At 42.4% G+C, this 20292-nt stretch overlaps 1 protein-coding gene across 1 annotated transcript in view; it reads left to right on the top strand.

Moving 5' to 3' along the window:
- LOC121569937 overlaps positions 1-13341 on the top strand; it is a 40752-nt gene extending 27411 nt beyond the window's left edge. The window contains exons 3-8 of the mRNA XM_041881293.2: positions 3337-3498; positions 7935-8100; positions 9872-10005; positions 10173-10294; positions 12147-12248; positions 12459-13341. Of these exons, the coding sequence (XP_041737227.2) occupies positions 3337-3498; positions 7935-8100; positions 9872-10005; positions 10173-10294; positions 12147-12243 (681 nt within the window). The 3' untranslated portion in view covers positions 12244-12248; positions 12459-13341. The remainder of the gene's footprint in view (positions 1-3336; positions 3499-7934; positions 8101-9871; positions 10006-10172; positions 10295-12146; positions 12249-12458) is intronic.
- The last annotated feature ends 6951 nt before the right edge of the window (positions 13342-20292 follow it).

Genomic DNA, 20292 nt, shown 5'->3' with positions numbered 1-20292 from the left:
TACAGGCTAGAGGAACAGGCACCTGATCACTGTCCACCCGACTAATCATCGCTGAGGCCCTGGTCAGACACCTGCATATCTGGGGAGATAAGGGGAGAGCTAGGACAGTACTGGACGTCTCCATGAGCCATTGACAAATGCTTGAAAACCACTGTCTGGGAAATTAGTAGTAGGTCAAGACTGTGTGTAATGGGCAGAAGGTTCATTTCTCCGTCAGAGGAAATGAGTGATGTCAGTTCTCCTGACTGTTATGACTTTTTGTCCCATTGTTTGGCCTGCGTTTCCATTAGTGGACAGATCCCTTACTGGAGTTTCACAGAAGTGGCACGGAAAAGCCTTCTGGTTGCTTACTTCCTGCTTTTGTTTGGACACTGTGGAATGTGGATGATTGTATAAATATTTGCTCAAAATGTCCTTTTCATATTTCTGCAAACGTGAACATCTGCGCCTCTCGGGCTAACTGTCACACCATAAAACATACAAACAAACAAACAATGGCACACACCTGTCTTTGTGTTCCCACACCAACGGCAATGACTTAACCTCTGCTCCACCCCTCTCAAAGGCACTATGTCTCACACTGTTATCTCAGACCTTTCACTTACACGTCTCCAGCCAATGGCCTCATGGGCGATTTGATGTTTAAATTGAACATCTTCATAACTACCATGGGAATATTACAACCACCCACCATTACCATCAATCAAACGATTAGAAACGTATGCACTGCCATTATGGTATGTCGAGAGATTATGCAATACCGTCAGGATGAGGCTAGACCCTAAGATAAATTCATATGAGTCACACATAATCCCTTTCAGTCTTTCAGACTCGACTCCTCCTGGTCAATGATGACATGAAGCTAGGGGAAGACAAGTGGGCCACGGCAGCAGAGGAATGGATTTACAAGCTTGTACAATGATTCGGAGTAGTAAAACAGCCTCAGCCTATATGGTTCACATATAACAGTGTTTTGTAAGTCATAAAATATCCCATAAGAACATTACTAAACTCAGCGAAATCAGATAAGTCCCTTTTTCAGGACCCTCTTTCAAAGATAATTTGTAAATATCCAAAAAACTTCACAGATCTTCATTGTAAAGGGTTTAAACACTGTTTCCCATGCTTGTTCAATGAACCATAAACAATTAATGAACATGCACCTGTGGAACGGATGTTAAGACACTAACAGCTTACAGACGGTAGGCAATTAAGGTCACAGTTATGAAAACTTAGGACACTAAAGAGGCCTTTCTACTGACTCTGAAAAACACCAAAAGAAAGATGCCCAGGGTCCCTGCTCATCTGCGTGAATGTGCCTTAGGCATGCTGCAAGGAGGCATGAGGACTGCAAATGTGGCCAGGGCAATAAATTGCAATGTCCGTACTGTGAGACGCCTAAGACAGCGCTACAGGGAGACAGGACAGACAGCTGATCATCCTCGCAGTGGCAGACCACGTGTAACAACACCTGCACAGGATCGGTACATCCGAACATCACACCTGCGGGACAGGTACAGGATGGCAACAACAACTGCCCGAGTTACACCAGGAACGCACAATCCCTCCATCAGTGCTCAGACTGTCCGCAATAGGCTGAGAGAGGCTGGATTGAGGGCTTGTAGGCCTGTTGTAAGGCAGGTCCTCACCAGACATCACCGGCAACAACTTTGCCTATGGGCACAAACCCACCATCGCTGGACCAGACAGGACTGGCAAAAAGTGCTCTTCACTGACGAGTCGCGGTTTTGTCTCACCAGGGGTGATGGTCGGATTCGCGTTTATCGTCGAAGGAATGAGCGTTACACTGAGGCCTGTACTCTGGAGGGTCCGTCATGGTCTGGGGCGGTGTGTCACAGCATCATCGGACTGAGCTTGTTGTCATTGCAGGCAATCTCAACGCTGTGCGTTACAGGGAAGACATCCTCCTCCCTCATGTGGTACCCTTCCTGCAGGCTCATCCTGACATGATCCTCCAGCATGACAATGCCACCAGCCATACTGCTCGTTCTGTGAGTGATTTCCTGCAAGACAGGAATGTCAGTGTTCTGCCATGGCCAGCGAAGAGCCCGGATCTCAATCCCATTGAGCACGTCTGGGACCTGTTTATTCGGAGGGTGAGGGCAAGGGCCATTCCCCCCAGAAATGTCCGGGAACTTGCAAGTGCCTTGGTGGAAGAGTGGGGTAACATCTCACAGCAAGAACTGGCAAATCTGGTGCAGTCCATGAGGAGGAGATGCACTGCAGTACTTAATGCAGCTGGTGGCCACACCAGATACTGACTGTTACTTTTGATTTTGAACCCCCCTTTGTTCAGGGACACATTATTCAATGTATGTTAGTCACATGTCTGTGGAACTTGTTCAGTTTATGTCTCAGTTGTTGAATCTTGTTATGTTCATACAAATATTTACACATGTTAAGTTTGCTGAAAATAAACGCAGTTGACAGTGAGAGGACGTTTCTTTTTTTGCTGAGTTTATGATAAAAATGTAATGAAATAGAAATGTGTTGAATATCAGAGTGGATGGATACCCTGCCTGGCAGGTTACATCATTCATCAAACATCAACTTCTTGTTAAATCCACTGATCATATGGGGCACTTTTAAGACAATGTTATATCTGGACCCAAGAATTTCAGAGGACATAAAGTTATTTTTATCACACAGGAACTTTTTGTGGATTAGAGATCAGTAAATCAGTAGTCCTTTCTTTAATCTGGCTATCAGGGTGATATAAACCTCTGGAATCATTTGACCACTTACCTCGCAACAATATATTACCTCTCCCTCTACCGCTCCCTCTCCCTTTACCACTCCCTCTCCCTCTCCCTCTCCCTCTCCCTCTACCTTTACCTCTCCCTCTCCCTCTCCCTCTCCCTCTCCCTCTCCCTCTCCCTCTCCCTCTCCCTCTCCCTCTCCCTCTCCCTCTCCCTCTCCCTCTCCCTCTCCCTCTCCCTCTACCGCTCCCTCTCCCTCTCCCTCTCCCTCTCCCTCTCCCTCTCCCTCTCCCTCTCCCTCTCCCTCTCCCTCTCCCTCTCCCTCTCCCTCTCGTGAAACACTGGGTTGAATTACTTACAGTACAAGCAGTAGCCCAGTTAATCCCATTACTTAGTGGTTACCCATTGTACAAAATAAGGAACTATAGAGGTTCCCAACAAATTCTTACATCCTTTCCCAGATCACATGTGGTAGTGTCTTGAAACAAAATATGTAAATCTAGTTCTCAGCAGTAAAGTTTCATTTTTGTTCCAGATTCTGCGCACTACAGTAGCCCTACAGAGCCCTAATGACCTCACTAAGCTCACCAACCAAATTGTCTCTCTGGTTCCTCAGGTCCACCAGGCCAGCTCCAACCCCCTGGGTTCCGGACTGGGCTACCTGGAGCACATCTGCCAGCTCATTGAGAAGATTGGTCAGCTCCAGGAACACAACCTCAGGCTGCAGAAGCAGATCTGTGGGCTGCAGAAGGATGGAAGGATGACCAAGACCAAAGAGGTGAGTCACTTACAGACAGTACTATACACTATCATCCTCATCAGCATACTCACACGGTGAGTGCGTCTGCTGGTCATTGGTGGGCACCCTGGGAAGAATCCCCATTAGGTTAAAACATCTGGATAGGCTTCCGCCACATAGCTTTTACATGACACATCCAGTCTTGTCAGATAAGGGAGGGCGAAAAGAGTAAGTACTGAGACAAAGCTTGCTTATGGTCAAACCATCTCTCAATGAGTTATAGCAAACAAGGCGGTCTTAACAGTGTGAATGTTCTAATGTTACGGTATTATGATTTATCTCAGTTACTACCTAATTTGTCAGAGATACAAAGCTCCTAAAAATGTTGTCAAAACATTGTAAACGTTGCTGTAGGTCGTGCAGGGCAGACCTAAAACCATTGATCTATGATTTGCAGTTGACTGCTGTCCAGGTGGTGCAGGGATAGCCATGCCTTGAAGTGAGTGATTACTCACCATGCTGTCCCAGTGTTAATCCAGCTGTTTCAGAACTGCAGTAGGAGTTGTAAGTCATGCCGGATGAAAGTGTATTTAATAAATAGAACAGCTGGGTCCAGCCCACTGCAGTCTTCAAACATATGGGGTACACATTTAGGAATGTCCTTATAGCATGGCAAAGGGGCACGTGTGTGTTTTATGTTTATTAATAACAAACATCAGGGGCTTTCCGGCCACCTGTTTAGAGAGAGCAGAGAAGTTAGGGTCTGTGGCTGGGCCAATGATTCATGATGATAACTAGACTACCTGAAAAATCTACATCTGAACCCAAACAACATCATGCAAACGAGACGATTTACCAGAATTGGTGTAAAAAAATAAGAATAATCAATTTATATCTGAAATAATGTCAATTTTAGCTAATCATATACTGTATCTGTAACACCACTCTCTCACAGCTATCCAAAATTAGATATAGACAACGGTTTAACAAACAAATGTGGCTATGAAAATGTACAAAGGCAAGCACAATGTCAGTAGTAAAATAGGGCAAATTACGTTTCTTGTTTTTTAATAGTAAGCACCATTTAGAGTAGCATTCCAGTAAACTCTTATAAAATAGCTACAATTCTGCTCAGTTAACAATGTGTAACCTATAAAATCCCCAGGCCAGCTCTCCTCACTCTCGCTTTCCGTTCCCAAACAGGATGAATACGTTGGCTCTGAATGTTATCTTACCAACGCCAGAGAGACATTTTTTATTATTTATGGCTTTTTAAAAGTTGTGGCATTGTTTTAAAAAAATCAGTACGATAATAACATGGGCACATGGGTGGCATTTGAACACACTTGAATATAAAATTAGGCTCGTAGAGTTCACAGTGTCCCAAAGCTACCTCAATTTTAGTTTTTTTCCCCCAGCTCAACACAAGAAGAAAACCTGACCTTGAATATGAAAAACAACAACATTGGCACAAGATTTCTCCCAACCCTATTGCATTGTATTCAACTTTGCCCCCTCTCTTGTGACATTTGCCTGTGCTTCTAAAGAAAAGTACTTTGGCATTGTGTGTATGTCTCCCTTTCCTTTTGAGACTTTGGCACAATACCGGAGTGGCTATGTTCAGGGGGTTTCAGAGAGCTTGTTCCAAACTAGCTCTGTCAGTTTGGGCCTGGGGGCCGGAAAAGCTTTCCACTGAAGCAAAGGGTGAGCCCAGCAGGAGCATACACTTCAAAGGGGAGGGAGGGAGGGAGGGAGGGAGGGGGAGAGAGAGAGAGAGAGAGAGAGAGAGAGAGAGAGAGAGAGAGAGAGAGAGAGAGAGAGAGAGAGAGATCCCAAAAAGTGCTCATTCAAAGACAACCGCATCCTCTCTTACAAAAGCGCTCTTCAATAATCTTAGCCGAATTTACAATTCTTTGAGGTAATCAAATTCTGATATGATTTCACCTTGATAATGATATTTGTCCATTCAAATTTAAGATAAATGGAGATAACTTGGTGTTATTCTCTCCGAGCCAAATCCTGACTTGAAATAAGATTTTTAGGACCACACCGGCTAGCCTCCCAAGCGTTTGGTAATTTTCCTGCTGTGAGTGTTTCTATGGTTACGCCACAAGCTGAAACTCATAGATGACACATCAAAAGGAGGAGCAAGTCAGCTGGGGCACATCTAAGCTCCATGAATGACACCCATGGTTCCCTGTGCCTACACACATCTACCCCACCTTTCACATCAGCACCAGGGTCACCGGTGGGCTCATTATAAACACAGAGATCAATGAGACAATGGCCAGTTACCACCTACATAGAGCCCTCTTTTCTAGCTTAATCTTTTCTCTACCAGGACCAGTGTGGTTTGGGGTTTCACGCGATCACTCAGATGAACTGAGATGCAAGAGTCAATACTAGAGTGGAAGAAGACTTGTAATCAAGTTTCTAATGCGAGCAATGAACATGAGCTCACTCTTAAGGACTCAAGCTCTCCCTTTCCCTATCCTCAAAGTAGTACTACCTCAGACAAAGGAGCCATCTGCAGGCTGTCCCTGGGTTCTTGAGGAACGGGATTTGATGAAGGGAACATTCCAGGGCCGGAGTGTTCTGGACCTTCCCTTTTCCCCTGAGTGCACAGAGGCATAATGCCTTTAACAGTTTAATCCTCTTCTCAGAGGTCAAAGGCCTGGTGTGGCCGGCCCTCTGAGTCCCCAAATGTGGGCCGCCTCCTTCTAAGGGCTAAGCACACACAGATGGGGTGGTCCTTGGAGAGTGCAAAGACCACACTGTTATCGCCCATGGAAACCTGGGCCAGGAACCTGGGTCAAGCCCCTTTTCAGGAGAGGCGGTGCCTTCACCGAGGGGAGAGTGTGCCTGCGGTTCCAGCTGGGATTTCAGACTGTGGTCAAAGTTCCGTAGAAACAAAACAAACCGTGGAGACTTCAGTGGTCATTCATCATGCTCTTTACCCCTTTTTCTGTTTAAACGTCCAGTGGTTGCGTAACAGGCTATTCAGAGTCCAAACAATGAATTCTGGGAGAGAGCACTGCCCAGAGATTATGTTATTCTAGTGTAGAGTTTGCACCTTGTGTCCAGGGCAGAGGTAACTTCAGTGCGGAGAAGGAAATCATTTTGCACAAGATTAGGAAGTGACTTCACCTAATGAGCCTCTTGGGTAACGGCCTTGGGTTCTGAAGTTATGCAGGTGGCGAGTGTGTAACCTTCACGTGATGAAAAATCCCCCTACTTTAGAAGTGACACTGCAAGTTTAAATGTTAACAATGAAGCAGAAAAAGACAACACTTGTCTCCAGGCTTTCATGACTGGAACGAACTGCAAAAATCTCTGAAGCTGGAGATACTTATCTCCCTCACTATCTTTAAGCATCAGTTGTCAGAGCAGCTTACCAATCACTACACCTGTACATAGTCCATCTGTAATTAGCCCACCCAACTACCTCATCCCCATATTGTTATTTACATTGTTATTTATTTTGCTAATTTGCACCCCAGTATCTCTATTTGCACATCATCTTCTGCACATCTATCACTCCAGTGTTAATACTAAATTGTAATTATTTTGCACTATGGCCTATTTATTGCCTTACCTCCATAACTTACTACATTTGCACACACTGTATATAGATTTTCTATTGTGTTATTGACTGTACGTTTTGTTTATTCCATATGTAACTCTGTGTTTGTTGTTTTTATCGCACTGCTTTGCTTTATCTTGGCCAGGTCGCAGTTGTAAATGAGAACTTGTTCTCAACTGGCTTACCTGGTTAAATAAAGTATATATATATATTTTTAATCATCTTGTTCCGTGTATGCTACTGCTGGGTATCTGCTTGGTTTGATCTATAATGGGATTTTTTACGTTAGTGACGTCCAGAGTTTCCTCAGCAGGGATAAACGGATGTGAACATTTTCCTGACAAATTCCAACTCTAAACAATGACTCGGAAAGTCTCTCAAATTGTTCTTTGAAATACCATACATGTATCTTTATAGCACATAGATTGTAAGGCCTAATTTGGACAAGTTAATGTTGAGTTCAGAAGTTGATCTTTTGAGTTTAGGTTAGCATAAACCCAACTCAATCTGCAAAAGAAATAGGAAAATACACACTCTATGTATGAAAACAACAATTAAAGTAAGTTATTAAGTTAAAGTAGGATTAGAACAGTAAAAACAAACTCAGATATCACAAAGACTCTCATAAAAAATGTGGCAGCATTTAAGGCCAAAAAATGCAAGAGTGTGATGGCCATAACACATTTTCACTCTCCTGAATTTGTAACAGATGGTTGCTGGCTGAGTATGTAGTATTGGAGAGCCGTTCTTGACCCACGAGCGAGAAAAACAACAAGACTAGATTCGGATTGTAAAATACCTTTCATATGCACTGTTTTTTCCAAGATCATTGTTTTGTTCTGTGTCCCTCCTACTCACAATCCTGTACCTTCTCTTCCTGTCTGTCCCCCAGGACTTCTTCCTGCAGCACTGTAGCTGTGGAACGGCCGGCATGGCCTTCCAGGAACAGAAAAGACACTCTAGGAGTGAGTTCCTGACCACCTCCATGAGCGGCACCCTCTCTGACCTGTCCACCATCCCTGAGGTCACACGCCACACAGGACTCACAGCCAGGGGAGGTCAGTTAACTGCTTAATAACATGTTAACAACCCATAATCAACGTCCAGTCAACTCTCCTCACTCAAAATCCAATGGATATTCCATACATTCTCCAAAAGTGTTTTTGTCCCAGTTTGACTGTAATTTCATCAGATGTTTCCAGCCCAACCCTTTCGTTTCCCTGCTCCTGCAGGAATCATTCAGTCACAAACAACCACAAGACCGATTTAAAGTAAATGTTTGCCCAACGTTTCCCTGAAATGTTTATTCTGGGTTTATTTAAAAATCGTTAGTGATTCTTAGGTTTCAAAATGTGACCAGGCGACGACCCCAGGTATGTTTTCGCCCAATGTTCACCTTTTCATCATCTCATATAACATTCCGAGCAACAATAGTCACCCAGCAATATCATTATTTCCCCAAATGTTTTTCCTCTCCTGTTTTCGGAGCGGCTCACGTTCCCTCAGGTGGGCAGGTGACAGTGTGGTGGTTCTGCCTGTTATTATGTATTTTGATTTATTCAGGGAAGACCAATTGAGAGCAGATTCTCATTTGTAATGGTGCCCTGAGGACAGAAATTCCATCAACACAACAACAAAAGATAAAATACAAGAAACAAGCTATAAAACATTACATCAGGTTATTACAACAAGTTATAATAGTCCATTGAAACAATTGCAAACTTCAGTAAACTCATTTAACAACAGAGTTTTAAACTTCCCTATAGGCACCAGGGAATCCAGGTTTAATTTGTTTTGTAACTGTGGTGCGTTAAAACTAAAGGCGGATTTACCAAACTTTATGGAGACAAGCGGGACCTCAAGAGTTAACGAACCCTGCGACAGGACACAATGTGTGCTTTCTGATGGTGTCAAGTCTAGTTTCTAGTTTCCAGGATTACTTTATACTATTCCAGGTATTCCTTAAAGAGGTAGGGTTTCAAGTGTTCAAGTACATATTCACTCATTGGATGGCTCTCTCATCGAGCGGGTTCCCGCCTATAAATATCTGGGCGTTTGGATTAATAAAGATCTAATGTTTGAAAAACATACTGATGAGGTAGTTAAATGGAGGGAACATATAGAGTCCCATGGATTCAGGAATTTCTTGCTCCTCCGATGGGCAGGATTCAGGAAATTGGAGCTGGGGAGTAGGGGGATGGCGAACGGTCCTCTCTCTACTGCAATAACAGATTGAGGGGGTGGGGAGGTTGAGTGGGCAGCGGCAGCAGGTTGAAAGAAGGGGGTCCTCTGGGACTGCTGATTCACATCACCATGTGTCATAACAGTTTCCCCCCACTATGAGCAGCGAGTGGTTCCAGCCCTTGTGACTCTAGCCTCATTTATACCTGGCGCTAACATGCGTCCTTGGTCCTGATCTTTCCCACATTCTGATTGTGCCCACATTTTCAGAAACATGTCTACACATGGTATTAAAATGTGTCTCACTGTGTTCGCATTGTGACCAGCTATTCTTTCAAAAAAATATGTATTTATTTATTTTAAGACACATATTGATGCCATAAATCAATGGTGTCACCTGTCAATGATTTAAGAAGGTGGGATAGTGATGGATTAAATGGTTTCACTGTCCAGATCCGTGCCTGATTACCTCCGGAGGCGGTCAGGAAGATCTGATCACAATGCGTATTTTAATCATCTACGCCGGTCTGAAAATGTGGGCACAATCAGAATGTGGACAAGATCAGAACAAAGGATGCATCCTAGAAACAGGTATAAATGGGGCTTCTGATTCATTTTGTCTCTCTCTCGCTCTCTTTCTCTCTATAGAGAGTGACCAGGGTGGATGCCAGCCCCTGGTGCCCCTTTGGAAGAGGGGCCTGAATCGGAGGAGCTACAAAGAGGGAGATACGCGCTCCTATCTCTGTGACAGTACGGAGGGTCTCTCTGCCCCACACAGACGGGTGAGTCACTCTTACATCCCTCCTCTGACTCACTGGGCTCTGCACAATACCCTCAACCCTTGTTTACGGTCCAAATATCTACATCAGCACAACACGATGTTACCTGACCAAACAGTGGGTAAAGCACCTATTTGTTAATGCTGAGAGATGTGTGTTTGGTTGTGTAGCTGAGTGAGAACTACACATGGGGCAGAGTGAAGGATCTGGTGAAGAAGACCAAGCTGAGGAACCAGAGCAGACTGGGACAGACATCCACCTCCCTGAAGAGATCCTGTCCACAGCTTTACCGGTGAGGACCCACACCCCGCTCTCTCTCTCTTTCTCTCTCTCTTTCTCTCTCTCTCTCTCTCTCTCTCTCTCTCTCTCTCTCTCTCTCTCTCTCTCTCTCTCTCTCTCTCTCTCTCTCTCTCTCTCTCTCTCTCTCTCTCTCTCTCTCTCTCTCTCTCTCTCTCTCTCTCTCTCTCTCTCTCTCTCTCTCTCTCTCTCCCACACTTTCGCTCTCTCGAAGGAAATGCTCAGTCTACTCGAAATACTGTACCTCTACAGTATCTGTAAACAAACACACAACTAACACTAGGATTACCACACTGGAAAACTTAATAAAAATAACAGTTGGAGCTTGTTGGTCCTTCAAGGATGTTTGAACATCTTGAGCTGATCATGATACAAGAAAGGAGAGTTGTAAATAATCACAGCTCTCTTGTTTTCATCCTCTTTGTGGGTGACTATTATTTCTAGATAATTTAGTCTTAGCAGAAAGAGGAGTTAAGGCAGTCATTGGCAGTAGGTCATGGGTTGTGTTTGCAGAATGACTCAACTCCTGCTTCCTAGAAAGAAAGTTGACACTGAAAATACTGAAAATGCCCGACCAACTCATATCATCTTACCATTTTGAGATAATTACTTAAATAAAATGACTTTTATTTTGCTATTTAAAATGCAGTTCTAACACATCCCTTGTAAGTAGCGATTTAACTTTCCCCCGTGACAAATTATCAGCCAAGCTAAACACAGAAAGGCCTGGTCAAAATTAAATCGATTTTGAGAATAAACGTACCACTAACCAGAATATATTGTTATTCAGTCAACACAACTGTCAGAATTATGTGCCTTGACAAATTATCTTGAGTAATAATCACAGCTATAATATTTTATTTTACACCATTCAGCATGCATCATGGAGAACTTAGCCCACAACCACTGACATCTATCTTAAATAGCTTCCCTAAAATGTCACAATGAAGCAAAAAAGACACAGACTTGTACACAAAGCAGATGCACTCCTCAGTGTCAGGGAGCAACTATGCACCATTTATTTCAATATGACTGAGGCAAATATGATAAGTGTAAGTGTTTTTATCAAAACACAAGCCTGTAAACTAATACTTCCTCTTCAGACCTCTGCTTCTCAAGTTCACTGGCTCTCTCCACTGGTGGTAATTGGTGACTATCACTGCTGGGTTTAAATGGCCTAAGCTCAAAACCACTGAAAAAAAACCAACCTCCATCATTTGTTAAACAAAACACAATTGGCCCCCTCTAACAGTATGTGAGCTTTTTTGCTAATAGGAATCTACACCAACATAATTGAAGTAGACAAAAAAGACGTGTGGATATTTTGGGTTAGAAAGTGTTGACAGCCTTAGTGACTTTAGGTGAGTACCAAATTATGACAGGTTCTTGGCACTTCAAGATTTTTTCTTATTTTGTTAATGCAAGATGGGTGTGTCAGTGGATGAATTGTGGTATTCTTTTGTTTGAGGGTTGTAGAACATAAGAATCTGGTGGGAGTTGTAGAGCTTGAGGAAAGAACAGCTATTTGTTGGGCTCTTCAACCTATTCCACAACTTGGATGGGGCACTCCTCAGAGGGAGGGAGCTTGGCACGGACCCAGACAAATAGCGGAGGGGTTGCAGTGTCAGGTTTGAGGTATGCAGGGAGGAGTTGGAGAATTCCACATGTATTTCAGAGTGGTCCAATGATATATAGAGATACGCAGAATTTATCAAAAGGGAGACCCTCTCTTGGAAAGAAATGCATGTGGAAAAATCATCCTGGTCTCAGGCATTGTGCATAGCTAATGCATTGCTCATTGTAATAGCATTGGAGCACACCAATAACAATGCCCTATTTCCTTACAGCCCTGACCTGGGACCAGTGGAACTACCAGGAAGAAACAGGAACTCCATGATCGCCTTGGGGCATCAGAACAAACTGGACTTCCAGTGGCCCCAATAACCAATGTTGGTACACAAAGTTCTGACACAATCAAAATATTGCTAACGCGTAGTGAAACATGTTGGAAGCATGCTGTGCACGTACAAGCACAACTGATTTAGCAGCTATCATATGATCTATGGGCAGCATACATGCATAATAAAGATATCCATAGAGGTGAAGAGGCAACACTTTTTTAACACTGCCCACACTGAACGTCTTTATTTTCTACTCAGATACGAAACAGACGGCCCAAAGTGGGAAGAGACTGCCGGGAAGAGGATAAGGTGAAGTTGACTGGACTGGGAGAGGAGTGTAAGGAGGGGTGAGAGAAAGAACACTTGTGATGGATGACAACATTTCAGTGAGGAGTGAATAGAAAACGAAAAGTGGGATGGTCATAGACATCTCTCTTGAGATACAATTCTAAACTAAGGGATTTTATTGTTTCAGATAAGGGAACATTGGTATTTATATGAGAATAGAGATGCATTTACTCCACAATGTACAAGAATATGATACAAATTATTTAATCTTGTACTATAATCATTTTCTATACAATTCATATGGTAATGATTTCTCTAAATATATTTAATGTTATTGACATTTCAATACTATGTGTTGATGGAGAAAATAATAACTCTTTGATATAATTGTTCCAACTAAGAAATAGCATATAAAATATGATGGGGTGATATTAAAGGGATAGTTCACCCACAAAATGACACATTGGTTTCCTGACACTGTAAGCAGTCTATGGACAAGGTATGACAGCAATCCATCCTTGGGTTTAGTTTCCCTTGCACTGTTTCAACATGCTAACACTTTAGCATTTGTGGCACAAATCCCATTCAAGTCAAAATGCTAATATCGGCCCCATGACAGGGTAAGGAAACCCATATGTCATTTTGTGTTTGGGTGAACTATCCCTTTAAATACTAATGTCCTCTTGAACAAATGTGAAACATACACATATCATACATATTTCAGGATAGTACTTATCTATTCAACATATTTTGTGTGAATTATCTTCTTGTTTTGAGTGTGGAGTCGTGGTCAAAAGTTTTGAGAATGACACAAATACTAATTTTCACAAAGTCTGCTGCCTCAGTTTTGATGATGGCAATTTGCATATACTCCAGAATGTCATGAAGAGTGATCAGATGAATTGCAATGAATTGCAAAGTGAATTTTGCCATGAAAATGAACTTAATCCCCCAAAAACTTTTCCACTGCTGTGATGAGTGTGATAGAAGGAGTCAGGCGCAGGAGGGGAATCACCGAATGCAGAGTTTATTCCGTCGCACACAAATAGCGCTGGATAACGACAAACGAAACAGGCACAGGGCAAAATCTACCCTGGCAATACAAGGTAACGGTAGCTCCAACAATAACAGGTACAGGGGAAATATCTACCCCGGCAATAACAATGTACGAGTAGCTCCACCGAGCTACACAACTCTCACGAATAAACAATCACCCACACGGACAAGGGGGCAGAGGGAACACTTATACACGGACTAATGAGGGGATAAGAACCAGGTGTGTGTGATTAACAAGACAAGACAAATGGAATGATGAATAATGGAGCGGCAGTGGCTAGTAAGCCCGATGACGACGAATGCTCAGGAATGGCAGCAGGCAGGTGTGAGTCCATCTGCACGCACAGTAGGCAAAGACTTTTGGAGGATGGCCTGGTGTCAAGAAGGGCAGCAAAGAAGCCCCTTCTCTCCAGGAAAAACATCAGGGACAGACTGATATTCTGCAAAAGGTACAGGGATTGGACTGCTGAGGACTGGGGTAAAGTCATTTTCTCTGATGAATCCCCAGTCCGATTGTTTGGGGCATCCGGAAAAAACACCTTGTCCAGAGAAGACAAGGTGAGCGCTACCATCAGTCCTGTGTCATGCCAACAGTAAAGCATCCTGAGACCATTCATGTGTGGGGTTGCTTCTCAGCCAAGGGTGTGGGCTCACTCACAATTTTGCCTAAGAACACAGCCATGAATAAAGAATGGTACCAACACATCCTCCGAGAGCAACTTCTCCCAACCATCCAAGAACAGTTTGGTGACGACCAATGCCTTTTCCAGCATGATGGAGCACCTTGACATAAGGCAAAAGTGATAACTAAGTGGCTCAGGGAACAAAACTTCAAAATTTTGGGTCCATGGCCAGGAAACTCCCCAGACCTTAATCCCATTGAGAACTTGTGGTCGATCCTCAAGAGGCGGGTGGACAAACAAAAACCCACAAATTCTGACAAACTTCAAGCATTGATTATGCAAGAATGGGCTGCCATCAGTCAGGATGTGGCCCAGAAGTTAATTGACAGCATGCCAGGGCGGATTGCAGAGGTCTTGAAAAAGATGGGTCCTACACTGCAAATATTGACTCTTTGCATAAACTTAATGTAATTGTCAATAAAAGCCTTTGACACTTATGGAATGCTTGTAATTATACTTCATTATACCATAGTAACATCTGACAAAAATATATCATAACACTGAAGCAGCTAACTTTGTGAAGACCAATACTTGTCATTTTCAAAACTTTTGACCACGACTGTAGGCCTACAAGGCTGTGTGTGCATGCACTATACAGGGATAATAGATTGTGGTGATGTTGTGTGAATGTGCTGTATATAACAAAAGTTAATTGTTTACAGTCAGTGTGTATGTACAGGAGAGGAGTTATGCCTCTGTAAATTCCTATGTCTATATGATGGAAATGTATAATTTTTGGAGATAGGGGTTGAAGATCCCTTAAGATAAAAATCACTTTGAGGACGCTAGAAAACGTTTGTGATGCTTTTTAATGTTCCTCTCAAACATTTATGTTTAAAAAACTGTCAAGAAAAACCATGAATCATTTCACATCACTACAACATGTATTTTATCATAGGCTGCTGTTGCACATTTTTTTATCGTGACATGCAAGTCTGGTTTGACAAGCTAACGGTGATTTAGCTTTTCTACACCACTGTTATATCTAGGGTTGTAAAATTCTGGTAATTTTCACAAAATTCAGTTTTCCAGAAATCCTGGTTGGAGGATTCCCGTATTTCCTTCTTTTCCCTCGTAATTCCAGGAATCTTCCAACCAGGCTTTCTAGAAAACTGGGGAATGTTGGAAAAGTTACTGGAATTTTGCAACCTTAGTTACATCACTATGAGGTTCCTTTGATAACAGACAGGCAAAACAAGTGCCACGGTAGCTTGGAAATCTCACTGGGTAACTAGAGAAGGAAAGTTTCACACAGAAACTTTGAAAAGGATTATTAAAATGGCTTCAAATCTTTGACATCTAATTGAAATACAGCAGCAGTAAATTCCAACTGCTCAAAATTGTCCAGCGTTGTCTACAACAGGAATGGAGGTCATCAAATTTTAGAAAACACTAATCCCACAGAAAGAACAAAACAGTTAGTTATCCAGTATATACTTCAGCAATGTGAACAACAGTATAGTACAACACCAATGAGTTCTTCATCATGTCAACATGTACTCCTATTAAAATAATAATGTACTCTGTAGTACATGTAGCACAGCTGTAGCTGTATCATATGGAATTCATGTACTTCTAAATACTCTAACCAAGTAGAAAATAAATCTGTTGCAACTTGAGATGCAGTAAATGTTGTCAATATGTATGATAGGCCTACATGTTTTGTCAGGGCTGGGATATAAAGACTAAATATCTGTATATTGTAGACTTACAGTAAGTTGTACGTTGATGGAATATCTCAATATGCATAATGTATCATTATTCAAACTTATTTTTCAAAATAAAGTTGACATTTCCAATGACATGAAATGTATGCTGTGCTTTTAGTAATTTTATACCACTTACTGAGTCCTGCAGGATATAAAGCAAATCATGAAAATGTATGCACTCACTAACTGTAAGTCGCTCTGGATAAGAGCGTCTGCTAAATGACTAAAATGTAAATGTAAAATGTAAATGTTTCTCATGGAAAGAAGGATGTAAAGATCACTCATTCACTAGAAACTACCTGAGTTTCCAAATAAGTGGAAAGATACACTCAACTTTGTGTCCTTAGAGATTCCCCTCTCTTTATGATTCATACTATAGTAAAACCTACTATGGGTTGTCTTGGAAATTCTACACAGGGACACTCGAAGTCAAACTTAAATGAATAATTGTTTATTAACAGCATGCTGGAGAGGTCACAGACAAACTTAGATGCATAAAGTACCGGTCTGAAGTGAGCTCCCCCGGGGCAGTCCCGTTAGTTCTCTTATTTACTGCTTACACAGACAAGTTATATTTGCATAATTTAGCTTATTCATCATTCATAATTATTTCATCATTAACGTTTGGTTCGTGCATGTGACCGACCAATACCTCACGAGGCTTCTTCTCTCCAAGCTGAGACCTTGAAACTGTGATATCCCTTTCATTCTCAAAACAACAAGGTTCTGGGCGTACAACCAAATTGCTTTACTGCTACTGAAGATTCTTCCCAGGCACATTCAATCAGTCACTTGCATGAACACAGAAATTGGTTATTAGAACAGCACAAACATAGAACACAGAATTTGGTTATTAGAACAGCACAAACATAGAACACAAAAATTGGCTATAAAAAATACACAAACATAACATTTTCCATCACAGGGTAGAGCGTGCAGTGGACACAACACAGAGTTTGCAGTTCCCAATAATCAATTTATTAAACACATAGAATATCCCCCAATAACCCAGCAGAGCTAGCAGAACCCATGAATAGACAGCCCAGTACCCTAACGCTTTCCCTACCTTACCCTGCCTATCACCCGGTCCTTGCACTTAATCCCTAAGCACTATACCTCAGAAAATAAACTAAACAAAAGGGGGAAAATAAGATGATAAAGCAAAGGGACATCAGATATCGTCTATGAATGTTAAGGAAGGGGGGAGTCTATTAAATGGGGGAAACTGGAAGTGGTGTGGGGAGCACTTAATTTAGATGGAGCAGAAGAGAGTGGGATAAATTCGCCCAGGGGACAAGCCCCATGGCCGTAGGAACCAGTCAGGAAGTGGGGGTCCCTCAGGCACATCTACACCTCAACTCTGACTGTGAACACTTAATTTTCAACCCGTAGGCCCAACTCAGTTTGTCACGCTGCGCTTGTTCCTGTAATCCTTGTTGGCGGAAGTAGGGCTGTGGCGGTCACGAAATTTCGTCAGCCGGTGATTGTCAAGCAAATAACTGTCGGTCTCACTGTAATTGACCGTTAATTAACATAAACACATTTAGCATCTCCTGGCTTCCACACATAGCCTACAGGCCACTGATGCAGACCTTCGGAACATCTACATTGTAAAAAGTCTAATAAATCCATGTAATATAGCCTACACCTTCACTAGAAATCCATTATTTATTTTAGACAGGTATAAAGAAACATGATATGAAGAAAATGTTGTCTATTTCAGAAGAACAGAATCGCATACTCTGAGTTGTCCTTATGTTAGGCCCTGATCTGGCTATGCCAAATGTCTGTGGGCTACACAAGTTCATTTAGTAGACAAGATTTGCTTACAATTCCGTGGCATTATTTTATATTATTTTATAGTATGAAGAATACAATTGAACAAAGCTGAATTAAATAGAAAGGATATTTTCTCTAAACGATTTGAGGAAGTGTGCACATGCGGCTATTCTGAGTTGAGCGGTTAACAAAGAAATAGGTACTCCTATATGCTTAATTTAGAGTTATTAATGTAACTTTAGTTGTTCAACAAACGTTGGGCTATATGTATAGATGTTTTATACATTGTAAGGCTGCATGATGCGACTTTAAGGATGATTTGAAAAAAGTAGCTTGAAAGGCACGAGCTCTGCTTTGTTTTTTGCGCAGGCTGTACACTTCATCGGTCTCTCATTACCAATTTCACAAGCACTTGCTAATGCCTCGCATTTCCCGGCGGCATCCCATTTGTGTGGCCATAATGCACCCTAAACAAATCCATGCCTTTTGCGGCCAGTGGCCGTTGTGCCCTTCGCCCGGAGTGGTGCGTTGTGCCCTTCTCCCTGAGTGCTGCCTGCTCCGAAGCACCTCTCACTCACATGGCTCTCCATCACGTGATCGGGTCTTTCTCACAGGCTACAAGTGAAGACAGACACATTGGGAACACAACTGCGTGCGTCCTTATCCAATTCCGAGGTGCATATTGAAGATATTGGAAGAACTGTCTACATTTACTTTTCGTCAGCCAACAAGATGAGTAGGCCTAACGAATATCAAAAGCACTAGCCTATGTCAATCTACTATCCCCCATAATACAAAAGTTGACCTATTTTATTTTGTGTGAGAAATAAATATTTGAAACATAGTCTGGGACAGTTGTGGGATGCGATAGATCCCAAATGAATACAACCACAAGCATCCCAAAAACATTATTTACACAATGTGGCTGACGCAACAGATCAGAACGTTTAGCTTCAAATGTTGATAAACTATTAGGCTATTTCTTCACATTATAAGCGCAGCAATGCGCAAACGGCAGAAGGCTATAAGCGCAAATGTTCCATTAGCGGTAAAACACCATTATCAAAAGTGACCGCAAATGTGATTATGCATGTAATGCTTTTATTATAAAGGTGCATTTTTATGGTGAAAATTATCTTCCCCAAACTTGAAACTCACGCGCTGCTTATGTATGCCAGTTAGGCTCTACACCACTTGTAAAGCGGATTAATGTGCTTAATTGTAAGAAGTTATTTGGCCACTTTAGTTGTGATACAAACCTTATCAAAATATATAGGCCTATGGGCTAGGCTACATGAGGTGTGATTCTTGCTTTAAGCTGGGCATCATTCACAAGTAATAATAATAAGACATTTAGCAGACGCATTTATCCAAAGCGACTTACAGTCATGTGTGCATACATTTTTACATATGGGTGGTCCCGGGGATCGAACCCACTACCCTGGCGTTACAAGCGCCGTGCTCTACCAGCTGAGCTACAGAGGACCACAAGTGATAATATATAATTCACAAGTGATAGGCTAATATTGTCACCCATCAGACTATTCTTGATATCATCTTGTCTTTATATATACTAAATAATATGTTTGAAATTTGTTTTGATTTAGAATGGACCATTATCATGCACCTGTCTCGAAACAGGGGGAAAAAATACATGTCATCTATGCACTTAAATAGCGAATGGAGGACACTTTTCCAGCGGTTCATTTTCATGCCAGCCTGGTAGGCTATACTCCTGTTGTAAAGAGAAGCAATGTGCTTAACATTAGGAATGTTGAGAAATAAATATAGTAGGCTTAGCCTATAGAAAGCTGATGGGATCCTCTTCTTTTTAATAGAGGTCATCACTCTGTTTTCTCGTGCAATTGCATAGCCTGTAGAAATGTTGTGAAACATGAGCTCATGGGGTCTCATGAAGTGGTTGATTAGATTTTCGATTACATTTGCATTGATGTCAGAGTGATTAGAGGGACAATAGAGTGCTGATTACCAGGCAGTTAGCAAGTTTGGTAGGCTACTAATGACCATCAGCAGCATCAGAGCTTGGAGAAGCCTAATTCCTGTGACTAAATGGTTATGTGGAATTTGACTGCCTTCATGACTCGTGACTGCCGGTGTGGCGGTAATACAGTCACCGCAACAGCCCTAGCCGGAATGCCAATGGCAATGTTTGTATCCATTAGGCAATGATTTTTCAGCTACAGCCAGGTTCGGTCTCTTATTGAACAGTGCAAACCGTGTTCTTCTTCAGACCAAAGTCCTGACAAAGTTCACGCGAGCACCCCTCCTCTTCGGCCGATGCCAACCTAGTACTTATCGCTCTTCAGCCGAGGCCAGAAACACAGTCTGTGTGAAATGGTTACGCAGCTCTTAATCTTCAGACAAATACCCATGTGGCTCAGTTGGTAGAGTATAGTGCTTGTAACGCCAGGGTTGAGGGTTCAATTCCCATGGGGGACCAGTATGAAAATGTATGCACTCACTACTGTAAGTCGCTCTGGAAAAGAGCATCTGCTAAATGACTAAAATGAATGCCAAACGCTGTCCTAGCTCGCACACTCCTGTCTTCGGCATAAA

This window comes from Coregonus clupeaformis, chromosome 1, assembly GCF_020615455.1.
Source record: "Coregonus clupeaformis isolate EN_2021a chromosome 1, ASM2061545v1, whole genome shotgun sequence".
NCBI classification, from domain to species: domain Eukaryota; kingdom Metazoa; phylum Chordata; class Actinopteri; order Salmoniformes; family Salmonidae; genus Coregonus; species Coregonus clupeaformis.
The sequence above is the reverse complement of the archived record's forward strand: the minus strand, read 5'-3'. Positions and strand labels throughout refer to the sequence as shown.